The sequence below is a fragment of the Chiroxiphia lanceolata genome, chromosome 16 (genome assembly GCF_009829145.1).
Source record: "Chiroxiphia lanceolata isolate bChiLan1 chromosome 16, bChiLan1.pri, whole genome shotgun sequence".
NCBI classification, from domain to species: domain Eukaryota; kingdom Metazoa; phylum Chordata; class Aves; order Passeriformes; family Pipridae; genus Chiroxiphia; species Chiroxiphia lanceolata.
The window spans coordinates 12,893,601-12,910,374 of NC_045652.1; the positions used below are offsets into that span (position 1 = coordinate 12,893,601).

Sequence of the window (16,774 nt, forward strand, 5' to 3'; positions counted from 1 at the left end):
AGATGGGACTCCTTTCATTTTTGGAAGAAAAATATGTGTACGAGGGTCTGTTTATTGCTGTGCAGCAGCACTTTAAAAATATGCCTGGCTGTGCTCCTGGGTGACTGGCCCAAATTCACCAGCATAATCCTGAGCAACAACATTGCTTACAGCATGTTGAGCAAATAGGAGACATGTTGAGCAGTTTTACCAAAGGAATTATGGAGGGATGTGAATCTGCCTCCCCACCTACAACTACAGCCCACAGCGAAGGAAAGAAGGGTATAGAAAGAGAGGACAAAGAGGATGTGAGGCAGGATGGGCCAGGGAAATAAACATTCCCCCCAATTGACTGATTATTGGTGTGTGGTTAATGTGAAATAGGTGGTTGTTTAGGTAATTGGATGCTTTTTATTTCATGAAAATGAAATGGGGTTGTTGTGCCAGAGCCATCTCAAGGGAGTTGTGGGCGATTACATGTCATTACTACATGTGTATTAATAGGTCCTGGTAATTCAACCATACTATATTTTTCAAATAAACAAAAGTCTTCAAGTCCCACAATAGCCACCAATTAAGAGGAAGTTTCACAGCAGTGTCAAGGAAATAATGTAAACTGCAAACAGCAGTCAAGCTTAATGGGAGAGTGGGTTTCTAAGCAAAGCTAAATTTTTAACTTTGAGCTCTGTTAATAATTCACAAAACAAACTCTAGATGCACTATCTGGGCTTTCAGCTGCTTGGTCCAATCAGTCTGTTATTTTTAAATTTAAAGGAGGAAGAAAATAAGTAATTTCCATGGAGGTCTGTTGTATCAATAATGCAAGGTTATTTCAAATGTTCTGGAGGATGTTACACTTAACATCAGGATCATGTACTGTTCTGGTTCTACCTTAGAGAGAACAATTATTCAAATTTACATTTTGGTCTTTTTTTTTTATTTATTTTTAAACAGCACAAAAATGTTTCTCTTACTTCTGTGCAACATTATGGGCTACCACTCATAATCATTTTACCTATTTCAGCAGATCCCTCAGGCCTTCCTACAAAATCCTAAATAATCCATTACATCAAAAACAGAGTTTTGTCCATGGAAGACAGATAGGAAGGGGAAGACCTGACCTTTTATCAGAGTACCCTTTTCAGGAAAGAATCTTCATTTCCGTGCAAGGAGAAAGACAGTTTGCAAACCATTTATTTTCTGAGCTTTCCTGTCTCAAATTTCAAGGAAGGAAAAAATGGAGAATCACATGATAGCATTAAAAAAACATTGTTTGCTATCAACAAATCAGTGTCAGACTGTAACGAGAATTTAAGCTTTACCTCTTAAGCAGTTACATGGCAGGGCAGGCAATAGCAGTCTCTTTCTCAGCTTCAGCAAGGTTTTCCTTCTAAGGTTCTGTAGGATATTCCATCTCAACTTTTTTTCTTTAATTTAAAAAAGATTATTAGTAGTTAAAATGGGAGAAGTCAGCAAGGCCTCTGCTGTGCTGTGGAGCCCTTCTCTATAAGGGCATCATCAGGGCTAAAGCAACTTCAGTGTAATATAGAAAACAAAAGAGGGGACTCAAAAGATTGGAAAAGAGAAAAGATAGAGAGAGAGATACCAGTAATTTCCATTAAACCACACCTCATCTGCTTGCACAGGAGAGCATTTCAGCTGGTCTGTGAACCATAACATCACTGGGCAGCTCTGGAGAAGGCACTTTGGTCTTTTTGCTTAGTCCCTTGGACAAGGGGCTCAGTGTGAGACTGGGAAAGGCTGTTGTACAAGAGCTTGATTTATTTGCCTTGTAAAATGTAGTCGTAGAGGGAATATGATTGCCCTTTCTAAAATACATCACAGGAGTAAACACCCCACAGGGAGAAGAACAATTTAACCCAAAAGGCAATGTTAGCACAGGAACAAATGGTTAGAAACTAGCTATGAATTATTTAGATTAGAAATTAAATGAGGGTTTCTAACCACCGAAGTAGTGAGGCTTGAAACAGCTTTCCAACAGGAATACTGGAAAGCAGAAAAATCAGCTTGTTTTCAGGTGGAGGTTGTTCTTTTGGTGAAAGGGACTTTAGGCAGGTGGGTTTCTGCAGTGGTGAGGTCCCAGTCCTGATGATTCCTGAGTTCCCTCACAATCCTACATTCACAGAATCGTCCTGTAATGCAGATGCTAAATAGTAGTGAAAGGTGGTCAGAGCTTCTCCAAAGAATGGAGCACAATAACAAGCATGAAACAATGATGAATAAAAGATCTCCAACCATGCAGAGGAAGAAAAGTGAAGTCTTGGGATGATTTGGGTAGCTTTCAGCAGGCTCTGTGCAGGACAACTGCAAAAGAAGGTGGCTTCTTGCAGGAGCAGCTTCTGCTCCTTTTCCTGGTGGCTGTGTATGTTCCTTATACTCTGATTCACATAATTCTCTTTTTTCATTTCCATGAACTGCAGTCTCTGTACTTAAGTCCTTCAGCCCTCACCCAAAGCAAAGTCCTTTGCTCTGAGACAGGACAGTTGTCTCTCCCCTCTTGCCATTGTAATGGAGTAATGGAAAATTCTTGTCATCTCTGGAGGCAGAAAGCCAAGTTATTACCAAGGATCTTCCTCCTCTCCTGTAAAAATGTCCTTACTTTCTTCATTAAAATTACATGTGGTATTACCTTCTATTGTCACAGCATTTCATACCAGCGGTTAATTTTTACACAATGGACAGAAGGCTTTTCCTTAGTAAAGTTCTCAAGGCTGGCAGGGATCTTTCTGGATTAGAGGCGAGATCATCATTAAAATCCTTTTCATTTACAGTTTCAGCCCCTTAAATTTCAGTACAAGAATCTTTAGAAGATAAATGGCTCAGGGCATCTTTTCTTCTCTGCAGTTCTTAGCCTGTATTAGGCTCATGAAAGTAATTTTTTTCCCAAACATGAAGAATCCCTTTGCTTGTCTCTATTTAAGCAAGCCACTCAGACAAAAATGTCTTTTTCGGTGTACTGGCTGTGTATCTGTATCTGAAGGAGGATGTGAGGGGCTGCTGAAGAAGCCTTGCTGAGGTATTATGTCTTTGAGCATCTCCCAGCATGTTGCTGAAGAAAAAAAATCTCATGTCTGAGCCAGCCCATGGCCAAATTGCTCAGAGCTGTTATGGAGGAGACCTGGGTTTTTCTGTGGGAGTGGACGTGTGGAACACAACAGAGCCCATCACACTGTGACTGCTCTCTAAATGTCTTATTATTAGACCTAGTTTCATCTTCCTAATTAAAGCCAGAACACACCAATTCCTTTTTATTTTCTCATCAGTCTTTCAGTAAAATAATGCCAAATGAAGAATACCCTGTGATCAGTCCCCTAGGGAAATACCCACTAAAGGAATTCTGTCTTTAACAAAACAATCTGCTTCTTTTCATCTCAGAAGAAGTGAAATACTGTTTGGCTGTTCCACCGTTGGTGGCTGACAACCCGCATTTCCAGGAATGTGCTTATTTGTACTCTTTATCACCCACAAGTTTCCACAAGTTTCAGTGGAGCAAGAAGGAAAGGAGCTTGGCTCTTAGTGGAGTACATCAGGTGTGGATTTTGTAATGGCCACAGCTGAGGGAGGTCATCACAGTTGCCTTTAACTTGTGTTTTTCAAATTACACAGCCTTCCACCCTGCACATTATTAATGTCTGTTTTCACCAGAGCACTGTCCCCCTTCACACAGGGCCTGTGTCAGCTGCTGCCCGTGGTGATGGATGTTTGTTGCAATGCACATCTTAACAAGCCTGTTCTGAACATGAATGTTTTTCAGCCACCCAAAGTGGAGAGTCTCAATGGTTTGCTGTTGGGATACCGGATCTACTATCGGGAGCTGGATTATGACACTGGACCTGGAAGAGAATCCAAAAACATCCAGAACCCTTCAGCTTTACGAGCAGAGCTCACACGTAAGCCTACTGTAGTTTGGACCCTAAAATATCCCAGAATGGTAATCTGTCATTACACCAGACACTATAAGCCCTCTTGCCCCATGGAAGTAACACGTAAGTCTAAGAGTGCTGGGGATAATTTAGGTTTTACACAATCAGGGTGAAGATGCTGAAAAATGCAAGTAAATCCTGTGTGATCAGCACTGTCATGGTCCATGCTAATCTCTGCCAGCATGCTGGAACTGATGGTCTGTCCCCCAGGTATCCTCTGATTTCCTGCTTTTCACTACCTCCAGTTCATGATTACTCTGGTATACTTTGTTCTACCATCAGACAAAAGAAAGATGCTTCATTTTCCTCAGCTGGCAACTTGTTTCTTTCTTGCTATTTTTTTGATAGTTTTTATAACTGGCATTTTGTTTTTCTTTTTACTGTGTAAGAAAACAGCTGAGGAGAATTTTTAAATAGAATTTTTACGATTTCAAAGCTCTTGTCCGTATTTTAGAAGAAAACAGTAAGGATGAGCAAGAATTTTTAGGTGTGCATGCTTTCCATGTTAGTCACTAGGATTTATGGCTCACATGGAAAGAAGGTGGAGAGGGAGAGGAATAATAGAAAAATGAAAAGGCTTTTTAGACAAAGACTAAAAAGGAAATCAGAGGGAAGAATAGGCAGAATAAGGTGATGGAAGGCAGAGATGTGATCACTCAGGAGCCTGAAAGATATGGTCCAGCAATGAGATGTGCTCACGGAGGGACCAGCTTTTGTCGTGTTTGATGGCAGTGGAATATTCACAATAAGATAATACTCCAAGAGCAGCAGAATAGGGCTGAGTGAGGCTGTTTTAATATCTTACATCATCTTCCATGAACCCTGAACCCATAAAAGTGATTTCTATAAAAGCAAGAGTGAATTTTTGTGAAGGTGTGGGAGAAGTGGATGCTTTAAATATAACGTAAGCACCTAACTGTGACCTCACTTGCATGGTCAGTGCTAATGAGATTTCTCAGGCTGTGCAGTTTTAACCAGGACAGAGTAGAGATGTAAAGCTCTTATAGGTGCATAAGGGATTTTCCCAGACAAAAGCTGAATGACTGTATACATTATCATGAAGTAATGATTTTGGATGCTCTCACAAGCCAGGGAGCCTGTGAAACCAGCCAGTTTCCTCTTTTCCCTCTTCTCTCCTGGCCCTGCAGCAATGTTCCTAATAGCTGTAGAGTTGAAAAAACGAGCTGTACCTCTCCAGGGAGTCAAGAGAGAGAGAGAGAAAGGGGTGGAGACAAGTGTATTTTCAGATAAATTTCCCTCTTTCTCCTCATAATTCTCACCTTAGAACACCTCTGTTCCTCACTGACCCGCAGTTTTGCACAGCTTAGCATCTTATTACAATTCACTCGCAGCAGGAATATTGAATTCTTTAAGTGAAACTGTGGGAAATCTAACTCACACTTAAAGAAACAGGTCCTGTCCTAATGTAAGTGTTCACTCTCTGGCCCACGTTCCAGGTCTTTCCCCTGCAGCTCTTCGGGTTTTGAATTTTGCATCTTGAGAAATCAGGATGTAATGCACCATTGAGAGTTTTCCTCCTTAGAAATCGTTTCGTTTTTTCCTCATTTGTTCTGTTTAATCTAAAAGTCAGAACATTTTTGTGTTGTGTATTTGTGAGTTCCTCTGTTTGAGGAGGAAATGAAACAGCCCCGTGTGAGCGAGGCGCTTTTGATGTGTTACGAGAGAGTGATGTGATTTTATTGCCCTTCAAGGTATAGTCCTGCAGCTTAAACTGTGTATGGGTGTGCTGCCTCATTTGCCTCTGTCTCTGCTGTACATCATTTGCAATAACTATTTCCTTGCACTGTAACAAGCTTTCTGCTTTGCTTACCCTGAATAGCCCAAAGCAGCTTCAAGACAGTGAACAGCAGCTCTGCATTAACGACGTATGAATTAACACGTAAGTGCACATTGCCTTTAGATGAGACTCTTTGTAATGGTTCAAAATACACTGTAGGCAAATTCCTATGGCTCTCCTCAGTGGATCCAGCAGAAATCAACACAGATTAATGATTCTGCTTTCTCCAGTTTCTTTTTCTTTAAGCCTTTGCTTTCCCTACGCCAAGAGACATCGATGATGCAAGTAGGTAGCTGTTGTAAAAATGTGGCTGCTGGGAAGGTAAAACATTATTGACTGTAACAACCCAGTACTGCTGATGGTAAATGAATTTTGATTTGCTTGCTACATATTTTGCAGTCCATGTGAGCTTAGCTGTATCACATCATTAGTTCTGTGATTCAAGCCCCGCGATGCTCAGGCATTCCATGGAGTACAAGGCCAGTTTAGAGAGGGCCCAATGAATTTATGTGCATCTCCAGAGGTGTTTTCAATTGGAAATGAATAAAATAACATTCGACAGAGTTAAAAGGCAAGTTGCTTTGTGATGATGATGGTTCACTAGATAGGTTTTGCCCAAGGCTTTTGAGTCACAGATTGTGATGGGCTAAAAAAAACCAAAAACCAAAAAACATGAAGCCCTATCCCCACTGAAAGTTGCATGCATGAACTCTCATGTGTTCCATTTTCTTCCACATCCAGTTAACACTAAAATCTCCCTTGTGGCTTTTCATGACAGAAAATAAAGTTTCAGTGTACAAGCTGCCCACTACTATATCCTATATATTCTACTATTTTTTGTTTGTTTATGAACTTAGCTCCATTACTGCTGATTTCCTTGCTCCATGTTTTGCAGTCCATCTGAGTTTAGTGGTATCGCATCAAAAAAATTAGGGATGTATCAGATATCATTTACAGTATGCCTGAGACTGGGGAATGATGCCGGACTCGGAGTCAGATATGGGAGCCCAACTCTTGTAAACACTTCCATGAAACTGAAATTAGACAAACATATAATTAGGCTCATTGAACCTTACCAAACCAATGGCATACTGTCAGCCACCGAGTTAAGGAGACTATCTGATTCATGGATAGCAGGGAAAATTATTGGCAAAGGGAGAAATTTGGACCCCTGGCCATGCGTGTCTTAATTCAAACCTCATTTAAATAGGGCAATTTATATTATTGATCACCCTCTTACTCTGATTTCCCTGTTAAATATTGTAGATGATAAATATATCTGTTAGGATTGATTCTTTCATCCTGAAAATGCAAAATCTGAAACTGCTCAGGCGCTGCCTCCCCTAATGACGTTGACGTGATTCTACTCCACCCTCGTTTGCATCAGTTAATTACCCACATACAATTGGGTTTTCTAGATTTTTTCACGCTTCTCTCGCTCTCCTGCCTCATCTGGCAGAGTAGTTTCTCTGTGTCAGCAAAGGAATTTGGTGCCTGGTGGCCAAATGGAGTCCAGCCTTCAAATTCTTCTTTCTCTTTGTGGTTGATGGTCAGGCTGTGGTCACGCTGAAGGAGAAAGATCCCCATGGAGTACTTGGAATGGGACTCCAGATGCCCCACTGCAGTTTTTACTCTGCACCCTGTTTCACCTGGGGCATTCTTGAGCAGCACAGTTGCCAAATGCCTCCCTAGATGAACATCCCTGGGATTAGGCAAAGGCTTGCAGCTCTTTCCTACCAGTAGAGATGGAAAGGAGCCCATATGTTGACATTCAAAGCCATTTTCTGTCCTTAAGAATGACCTAGAGATGTTCCTCTAGCTAAATATTCATCAGGAATGGGTATTTTCCAAGAGGAATCCTTATTCCTCTTATTGGAGCAACACTGTGAGGAAGCACTGGAAAATCCTACCTTTTCAACACAAATATCGTTCATAATTATTCAAATCCTGCCATGAATTAAGGAAGGATGGAGTACATTGCACTGTTGTACTGATCTATTGCTGTGTTTCCCAAGAGAGAAGTATGATGATGAAGAGGTCTTGGAGTCTTAAAAATATCTGTAATATAGTATAAATGATAAGATAGAATATTAATATATAATATTTTACTTTTTCAGAGTTGAAAAAATACAAGAGATATGAAGTACTAATGACAGCATACAATGTCATTGGTGAGAGCCCTACCAGCACACCAGTGGAAGTGTTTGTGGGTGAAGCAGGTAAGTAAAAGGAAAATTGGTTGATTTTATTTTTTTTTTTAGAGTACCAGCATGTTTTAATATTCTCCAGATAATATTTAATATTTGCCCATGAAGGGGATTTTTTGTAGCCTCCTCTCCTGGAATAGGTTGGCACTGACAGCTTCTTGCCATTGGAAAGCCAGTTGGTCTGCACGAACAAGGGGAGAAAGGGCATCTGAAAGAAAGAAAAGGAAATATTTTTGGAGTTGCAGGAGGATGGCTGTTCATACCAAATTAGCTTGAGGGAAAAATTGACTCAAGTTGAAGAAGTGAAAAGTGGAGCACAGGAAAGCCACAAGGGAAAAGAAACAAAACTACAAAACAAGGGAGACTTGGAAAGCTGGTTCTTTTATTTTATAACTCGCCATGTAGAGACATTGCCTTGCACTACACCTGGCTGTATTTTTATACTCTTGAAGCAAGAAGATACCATGTCCAGTTTAATGCTGGCTTTGGAGGCACAGATAAAGGTCTCTCTCTGAAACATGCAGACTCTGTTGTACCATCCAGCCCCTTCAGAACCTGAGGGATCAGTGGCTGATGGTCACTGGTCATGGTCTGTTCATGTGGATTTAGTGCACGAGTCCATTATGAATCGTAACTTGATCATTTTAAAATCCCTCCAGTGGAAGGCAGGAGGTGGAAATCAGGACGAAACAGTTAAGTAGACCTTTTTCTGGGTGGTTTTGCAGAGCCCAGATAACCCACAGCTGAGTCTGTTCTCTCAGTAACTCCAGCTGGGAAGGGCAGGACTGCAATAGCTGATGTCTTCCTCACAGCCCCGGCGGCGGGGCCGCATTTATGGTGACCCCAGCTGGAGAGAGGCTGGCACTGAAATAGTTGTTAGTTATGGTTATCAGCTTCTGCAGCAGCATCTTTTGAAGCTCAGAACAAGAAGAGGCAGCACACACCCTCCTGTTGTTCAGGCTGCTGCCGAGAATGGGTCTGGTTACGCTTTTGTTCCTCTGTCTCAGGGCTGTGGGAGGTAGAAGCTATCAAACCCAGCACTAATTCATTTCATTATTAGCCATTAAATATTCTCAAATAGTGCATTAAATATTGCTCAAAAGTAAGTAAAAGCATTTTTTTAAACTCCACTGCATTTTTTTTAAACTCTACTTAACCTTTTCATTTCAAATATGGTGTAACATTCACCATCTTTCTTTGAAAACATCATAAATTAATCAGAGCAGCATGGTTCTGGAGAGACAGCTGGCAATATTTACATTTTTTTCTAGTTTGCTGCTGCTCCAACTTACTTCTGCAACTGCAGCAAAGAAAGTCCCAAGTGGAACCAACTGTATCTGGCTTCAAAATACATTTTTGTTTCAGAGCTAAATATCTCACTGCTGCAAATGGAGTCGGTGCCTGCACTTGAACACATGTACACAGCACGGAAAATCAGCTGGGGAAAAGAAGGAAATGCTGTTATATCGTGTCTTTTAATCCCACTGTCTGGGTCTTCCCTTCCTCAGGGAACAGGGCAATGGGAGGAGATAAACTTGAGAAGAAACTGAGATATTTACAGAACTCCCAAGTGTCCAGTGGAAGGTGCCCCTGCCCATGGCAGGGGTTTGGAACTAGATGGGCTTTAAGGTCCCTTCCAAGCCAAACCATTCCATGATATCCAGGAGGACTCCTTTCACAGGCAGGACTGGTGTATCTGAAGTTGTAGCATGAGTTGGATGGTTTTTTACAGTTGCTGGATTTACCTCTGGTGAGGGACAGTCCAGGTTCATGTGGTAGAAATGATGAATGTAGGATCTTCCTGCCGATTTTCACTCCTGTTGTGTGAAGTTATTACGCTTTGTTATATAACTGCCTCTTCCACCTCCAGAGCTGGCTGTGATTTATACTGTGAGTAAAGTGATTGGAGCTGGTACTGCAATTTAAGTTTTAAATTGATTTGTGACACCTTTGAGTCAAAGTGTGCTGTGGAAATACAAGTTTTTGTTGTTATTGTTTGCTCAGTGTTCTTACCCATGGTAAAGGCAGTTAAGCAGCTGGCTGGGGAAAAAAATGGGCCTGCTCAGCTCCAGCAATGGGGCATCCAGGTTAAAAATAGAGAAAAGCTTCCCAGTAAACAACAAGTGCTGACACAGGCATAGCACTGGACACAAAGTGACTGAAGGTGACCAGTCCCTGGTCTGAAGCTCCCAGATAACTGATGTCCCAGTGCTGTTAAATGGTGCTTCATTCTGCCACAGGTGTTGCAGTAATTCTGGGAGGTGCAAGAACATTCCTCTCTTGGTCGTAAAAAGGAATATACAGCACATGCCTTTGGGGAAATGTGCTGGGCTTAGGCCAGCTCAGTCAAAATACCCATTTCTCTTGGGTATTGATGTTGCTAGTGGTTGATGTGCTGTTCAGCTTCTATGTCTGGTGCAGCCAGATGAGTGATGTAGAAGGAGAAGTATCTGTGATTCCTTCCATCCTTCTGGTGCTTTCCCCTGTTAGATTTGAAGATTTTCTTATCATTGTATCTGGATTTTTGTAATAAAAATTCCAGCAGGCAATGGATCCACCTGAAAAACTTGAAGAAGAAAGCCATTAAAACCAACCTTCTGCAAATTTTTTCAATTAGATGAGCAAAAAATACCCAAATGGGGAGTTTCTCTCCAACCCTTAAGTGCTGTTGAGCTGTACCCCAGCCAAAAGAACATCATCTTCGGGCAGCCTGAGTGCTCAGTTCTTCCTTGCCTCTGACTGATGGGCAGGTGGAAGTTTTGGGAGAGAACAACCTGCTAGCAGGCAATGGGCCAGGTATGAGTAACAGATCTCCATATCCTGACTTGTCTGGTGACTAGGGAAGCTGAATGCAAGTGGTGTGGATATTTTGGGGGGGGGTTTGGTGGTGGTTTTGGTTTTTTTATTCTATAGGTGGAGCAAAACCTTTTTATAGCAGCCCATAAGATCAAAGCCCCACCAAAGGCTCCATTTTGAGTTCTGCCTGGATGTTGGCAAAGCTCACTGGTGTGGAGTGTGGAGACCAGTGTGGTGTGGAGAGCAGTTCTTCCCCGTGCTGGGAGAGCAGGCTCTGAGTCCTTGAGCTCAGTGCAGCTGGAAGGACGTGCTGCCTGTTCAGTCTGAACAGAGCCCACATCCTTCCCCCACCTGCCTCAAGCATCTGGCTCCCTCTCCTCCACGGACCAGAAGATCCTCTAACGCTGCCTTTTTCGAGCTGGCTGCAGCTCTGCCCTGCTCATTAGGGAACCATGTGCATCTCCTGACAAATGACAGAAAAATTGAAAGCCACCACTTGCAGAAATTAGGAAGGGAGTCGCAGCCCCGCTGGCAAGCCCCCTTTTTGCCTTGTTAATTCATTTAACAGTTCAGCTGTCAGGGATGCTGGCTTTGATTGGGAAGGCAGTGAGTGTTCAGCGAGAGGCTGGGTACTGATATTCATCCCAGCCCGAAACGCAGCTGCTACCAGAGGTGCTGTTCTGCCCGACTGAAATTAAGACTCTGTTAGAGCAGCCACTATATCAAGAGCATTATTCTACCAGGTTGCTGTCACTACCTGATTGTGTGGTGGGCTCTGGAGTTCTGGAGACTCCACTGCCTGCATTTTAATTAAACAGAAATCACAGGTTTGGGGCAGCCGTGCTTCACCTAATTTGGGAAGGTGAGTGAAATAAAAGGTGGCAATACAAATCCTGTGCTAACGAGCCTGCAGCCTTCAGTGCTTCTCCCATATACTGCAAAGATGTTTTGGATGAAAAATAATGGAACTCATCATTTCTTCCAGCAGCTGCTGCTGGAGTAGAATATGTGTGTGGAGAGAGGAGGTGGCAGAAGGGGTGAAGTGCTCCAAGAGGCACTAGCCTTTAAACAGGTTGTAAACCCATTTGTGTGAAGAGGGGAGTGATGTGTGTCATTATAACTGATGGTGACATTGGTGACCTTCAGAATTCACAAGAACTGATGGGGCTGGTTGTTATTGTTGTTCTTTTTAATGATGATCTCTGAGAGTTGGTTCTATGATGGAAAAGGCAAGGAGTAAAAAGAGCTTGGAGACAGATCCCTTTCTTTACATGTCCCCCATTGAAATGTCGCCTTTGTTGTACCATCATCTTTCAGAGAAAGTCTCCTGGCCTTCTCACTTTCTTCCAAGTGAAACTGTAGCTTGGAAAGGAACAGGAATGGGAGAAAGGGATGACTGCTTCTTACCTGTGTCTTGAAAAGCTGAATCTGCCTCTTGGTGCAAAGCTAGCAGTCACCAAAGCAAATTTCTTCCTGTTATCTGCAATTATTTTCATCTGCCCTCCTGTCTGCAGCTCCACAGGTGTTCATGAACTTCACAAAATTCATTTTGTTCACCCGTAGCTGACACAGGGAGGGAAGATCTGCTCTGCCAGTAATGTCAGGGGAAGCACTTGGAGCTCCCTGACTATCTCCAGCATTTTGCAGTCAAGAAACAGAGACCATCTGGAAAGCTCCAAGACTAAAAACAGTGAATTAGGTTTGGGAAAGAGAAGGCTAAATTGGGGGAGGAAGCCATGATAAGAACAAAGAATGCTTGTAAGGAAGCAAAGACTTGACTCCACGTAATTGGTTCCCTTTCATAAACTGCTTCTAGCACAGAGCTCTTGTTCCTCCTTACCTGGTTATCTGTGCTGGGGCAGTGTCCCTCTGTCTCTTTGGTAATGGCAGAGAAGGTTGGCAGAACAAGGCTGCCTTGTCCCTGGGTGTTTCCATCTCTGCTGGCCTTGTCTTTGATGTGTTCACTCCAAACACCCCACGTGGTGCCGCCTCCCTGTCAGAGGTCGCTTTCTGCAGAAGGGGGTCCCCCAGCACTACCTTGGGCAGCCCTTTCTCTTACAGCACAGCAGCTTTATCTCCTTCCCTGCCCCAAACACAGCAGAGGAGATGCTGTGCAGAGCAGTCCCCTGTGCCTCCTTGTTAACAGCCTGGGAGAGGAATGACAGCATTTCAGCGCATTAGAGCTGGCAGCTTCAATCAGCTGCCGTGGCCCCGTGGCTGTTTTCTCCTATCTGTGTGGGACACGTGGGCTGACTGTGCCTATGCAGATATGGAGCACGTTGCTGCTGGCACAGCTGCAAGAGCTGGGTGGGCAGTTCCATCCCAGATGCCACTGGAGAGGGAAGGGAAGGATTATCGTGGCCATTTCACATTGCAGCAGTCTAAAACCTGTCAGCCCAGGGACAGTATCTTCCCTTGATAAACAAAAGGGGATGGAGGGAAGCTATTGGGAAGTAGCATAGTAAATAAATTACTGGTTTCACTTGCTCAAACTTTAAACAAAGGGATTGAACTTCCTTGGCCCTTTAAAAGCACTGAGCCTTTGAAATGTTACAGAATTTGCCTTTTAATTGCTGACACCTCTGGACATGGGCAAAAGGCTACTTTTGGGGGATGTCAGGGTGTTTGAAACTGATTGTCCTTTTCCCCTCCCCTTTAAACCTAAAGAACTGCAGAGCTGTTCCAATGTCATGCTCAGTTCCGAATGAGCTTTACCCAAGTTGTCCTGGGGATGCCCTGCTCCAAGAGCAACACTGGGTTGTCATCCTGTCCCCACTGTCTTTCTCCCTAAGGAAGGAGAAGGTCTTCTCTGATCTTGGGAGTTAAAGATTCAAGCCATGTTCTCCAACAGTGGGCTAAAAGAGAGAGTAAAGTCAGAGCGGAGCAAGAAAGGGAAACTGTAGGAAGATGGACATGGAAAAAAAAGTGGTGAGACATTTCCTTTTTGGATTGGAAAAGTAACCTCTTTCCAGTTTCTCTTGGGAACCCATATGCCTGTATCCCAACAGCATTCTGTTTCTGAGAGCAGGATACATCACATCAGTATTTCTTGGTGGATTTTAAACTTCTCCAGGTTCCACTTGGGGCTTATCTGCAACAAGTCCAACTTGGATTTGTTGTTCCCATCAATGCAGCTCCACTGGAGGCAACAGCATTGTAGATGGCACTTGGCTGCAGGATCTAATCCTACAGGGCTGTGACAGGACAGTAAAAATTAACAAACTAAAGTGTGCCCACATTGGAGCATTGCTTGTGTGTTACTGGTATTGCTGCAATGCTGGGGAGTTATGGAAATGAATTTTTTCTATAGACCTTGGCTCCCTTTCCTACTCAAACTGGCTATTTTTTTTAAGGGTAATTTTACATTCTTAATCTGTTTACTGATGATTGCAAAGGTTTCCTAATTAGACTTCCAGATTTCGGTAGCTTAGCTCAGTCGCTGCTCTTACAATGGCAAGACAGAAAGTAAACCCATGCCAGTGTGAGTCTGTGGAAGAAGTGTCCTTAATGTCAACATGTCAAAAAGACATCCCTGCAGCTCTCTGGAGACTGAAATCTAATGTCAAGGCAGAAGGAAGCAAAGTCTGAGCGTCGTACTGCTGTCACAGCAAGTTATTCTACCATATAGGAGAAGGAATTTTAAGCGAATGCACTGGAAAGCGGTGTCCAGATTGAGACATAGATTTGATGGGCTTATTTGACATCTTTAATTCTCCATTGACAATCCAGAAGCTCCCTAAAATGATTTGCAATGTTTTCATGCTGCAAGTAAAAGCTGAATGCGCGCCTCATTAACAGCTCATTAAGTTGTTAATATTGGTCATAAGCAGCCTTTGGTACAGCACAATGCTTTATGCAGTGCGGCAGCTCCTGCTTAGCTCGGGTCTAATTGCCTCTTTTTATCACGTCTCAGTGTAGGAAAGATGTTTCTGTCCAAACAAAAACATCACCAGTTTTTGATCAACCACACTCGCTTCTCCCTGCCACGACAGTCGCTGGGGTGGGAGGTGCTGGGCTGCGGTTGCCATGCGGTGTTTTGCTCAGATGATGAACTTTCATCTCACAACCCCAACAGTTTGATGTGGGTTCTCATTGCTGACCGTAGCCCAAGACAGACAGACTGTCCCTACCCAAATCCATCACGAGGGCTCCTGGCTTAGTGCTGCAGTTGGTGGGAGCAGCAGTGGGAGGAGAAGGACAAATTAGCTGTTCTGCTGCAGTGTTATATGGCCTGTGAAGAGCCGAGAGCAGGGACATCCCTGCACAGTGCACAGAGGGCGGAGGGAGGAGAAACCTGATCGTGTATGCAAAGCTTTACCGAACTAACAGCAGAGCTACTCCATTAAAAGCAAAGGAATTAACCTTCCTTTCAGAAACAGAAGCAATGAGTAGTAAAGTCAAACGAACCATAAATTGCTCCAGTAAAGAAGTAGGGAAGGCCCTGGCTGATAACCCCTATTCCAGCAGACACAGGCTGGAGTTCAAGTGCTTTCAACTAAAGGGTTGTATTTGCAGCCAAATTTCTATTTCCTCTAATTGTGCAGTCCTGCTCTGCTTGTTTGCAGTCATCCTGGGATATGTGAGCAAAATGTTGTAAGTATTTTCATATGGGTCTCAACTCCCGTGGCTTTGCCTCCTCTGTACAGCTTTGCTGTGAAGCCAGCTGTGGAGAAACACAGTTGGTTTTCTTTTCTGACATCTGTTTGCTATATCCGTCGTCAATCACAGAACTGGAGGCTTTTCAGGTTGTCTGTTGTAGACAGAAAACAAACACAAAAAAATGCCATTTTTTGTTATGAAAGTATGAATTAGCAATAGTCTAAAATATTTTGGTCACAGCAGTCCAGACACTGAGATGACATGGGGGTGTAGGACTGCAGTTCTGAGCTGCAGCTCTCAGGGATGAAAAATAAACAAAGAGGGAAAACTCTCAGTTGAGAGTCAAGAAAATTTAAATTTAATCTCTCTCTCCCCAGGAGCACAAGAACACAGTCCTCTGTGGGCTCCCTGGTGTTCTCTGACCATTGCAATCTGTAACTTAATCCCTCGTGGGGGGTCAGCTACCCAAATTCACAGCAAAAAGCCACAGCGAAAGGTTATTGCAGGGGCAGATCTCACCTGTGCCCTCTGACTTTTTTCTGATTGGCTTTTGACATTTGGTATATGGCAAACCCAGTGCAGATTCACCCTGATTATTTGATAGGCTCTCTTGGCTTCAGTGGAGCATAAGGAGTTGTTGGTCCTGACTAGGCTTTAGTAGGTGCTGCCATTGCTCTTAGTGACCATGAAGTGGGTGCTTTTGTCAGCTGCCATGAACTTGTGGTTTTATGATATTCAAATGTGGGATTAACAAATTATAGTAAGTGGAACATGAGTATAAATGGAGGAGGAGGAATCTTGGGAACTCTTGGAGAGCCTGGGGAAATAGCCTGAAATGGGTAATTTTACCTCTCTAATGGGCAGTTTTTTAAGAGAGTGGAGAGCAGTACTTTCCCTCCAGAACTGCTCCCACTCCTCCCAGTGCATACCAGAGATGATCAGGTCAGAGTATCAAACACTCTGTTCTTCAGCACCCCTTGAACAACCTTCAGTACCTCCTGGGGGGCAAATCCTGGCTCATCAGAGCTGACACTGCTCTACAATACACAATGATCATGCCGGGTTTGCTCTCAGAGTTATAGCAGAGCAAACCCTTATTTGCATGCGAGTGAGAGGGGATTTTAGAAGCTAACCCTAATTTGCATGGATGTAAGTGAGAGGGGGGGGGGGTTAGCTGTAGGTTCCTGCCTGTGTGTTTGTTTGTGCATACCTAATGCTGTCAGACTCTTGCTGTTCCTGCTCATGGCCCGTCTCTGCTGACTGATGGGCTGCCTGCCTGCATGGGATCATATCCTTGTTGACATGAAAGAAATAGAGGAAAAAGCTCATTTTATTATTTCCCCCCCCTTCTTGGTTTAACCACCTGTATGCCCTTCCCAGAGGCAGTCTGACAGTTCTGTAAGGGCTTTACTTTTGGGCCAGGCACTCTCACTCCCTTGATGGATAATCTC

At 43.3% G+C, this 16,774-nt stretch overlaps 1 protein-coding gene across 6 annotated transcripts in view; it reads left to right on the forward strand.

The window, feature by feature from the left end:
• Positions 1-16,774, forward strand: part of SDK1 (sidekick cell adhesion molecule 1) — a 396,182-nt gene that overhangs the window by 340,753 nt on the left and 38,655 nt on the right. For 5 of the 6 annotated variants that reach the window (XM_032703881.1, XM_032703882.1, XM_032703883.1 and 2 more), the window contains 3 exons: positions 3,755-3,890; positions 5,764-5,823; positions 7,839-7,940. In XM_032703881.1, the coding sequence (XP_032559772.1) occupies positions 3,755-3,890; positions 5,764-5,823; positions 7,839-7,940 (298 nt within the window). The remainder of the gene's footprint in view (positions 1-3,754; positions 3,891-5,763; positions 5,824-7,838; positions 7,941-16,774) is intronic. The other variant, XM_032703884.1, reaches the window with a different exon arrangement.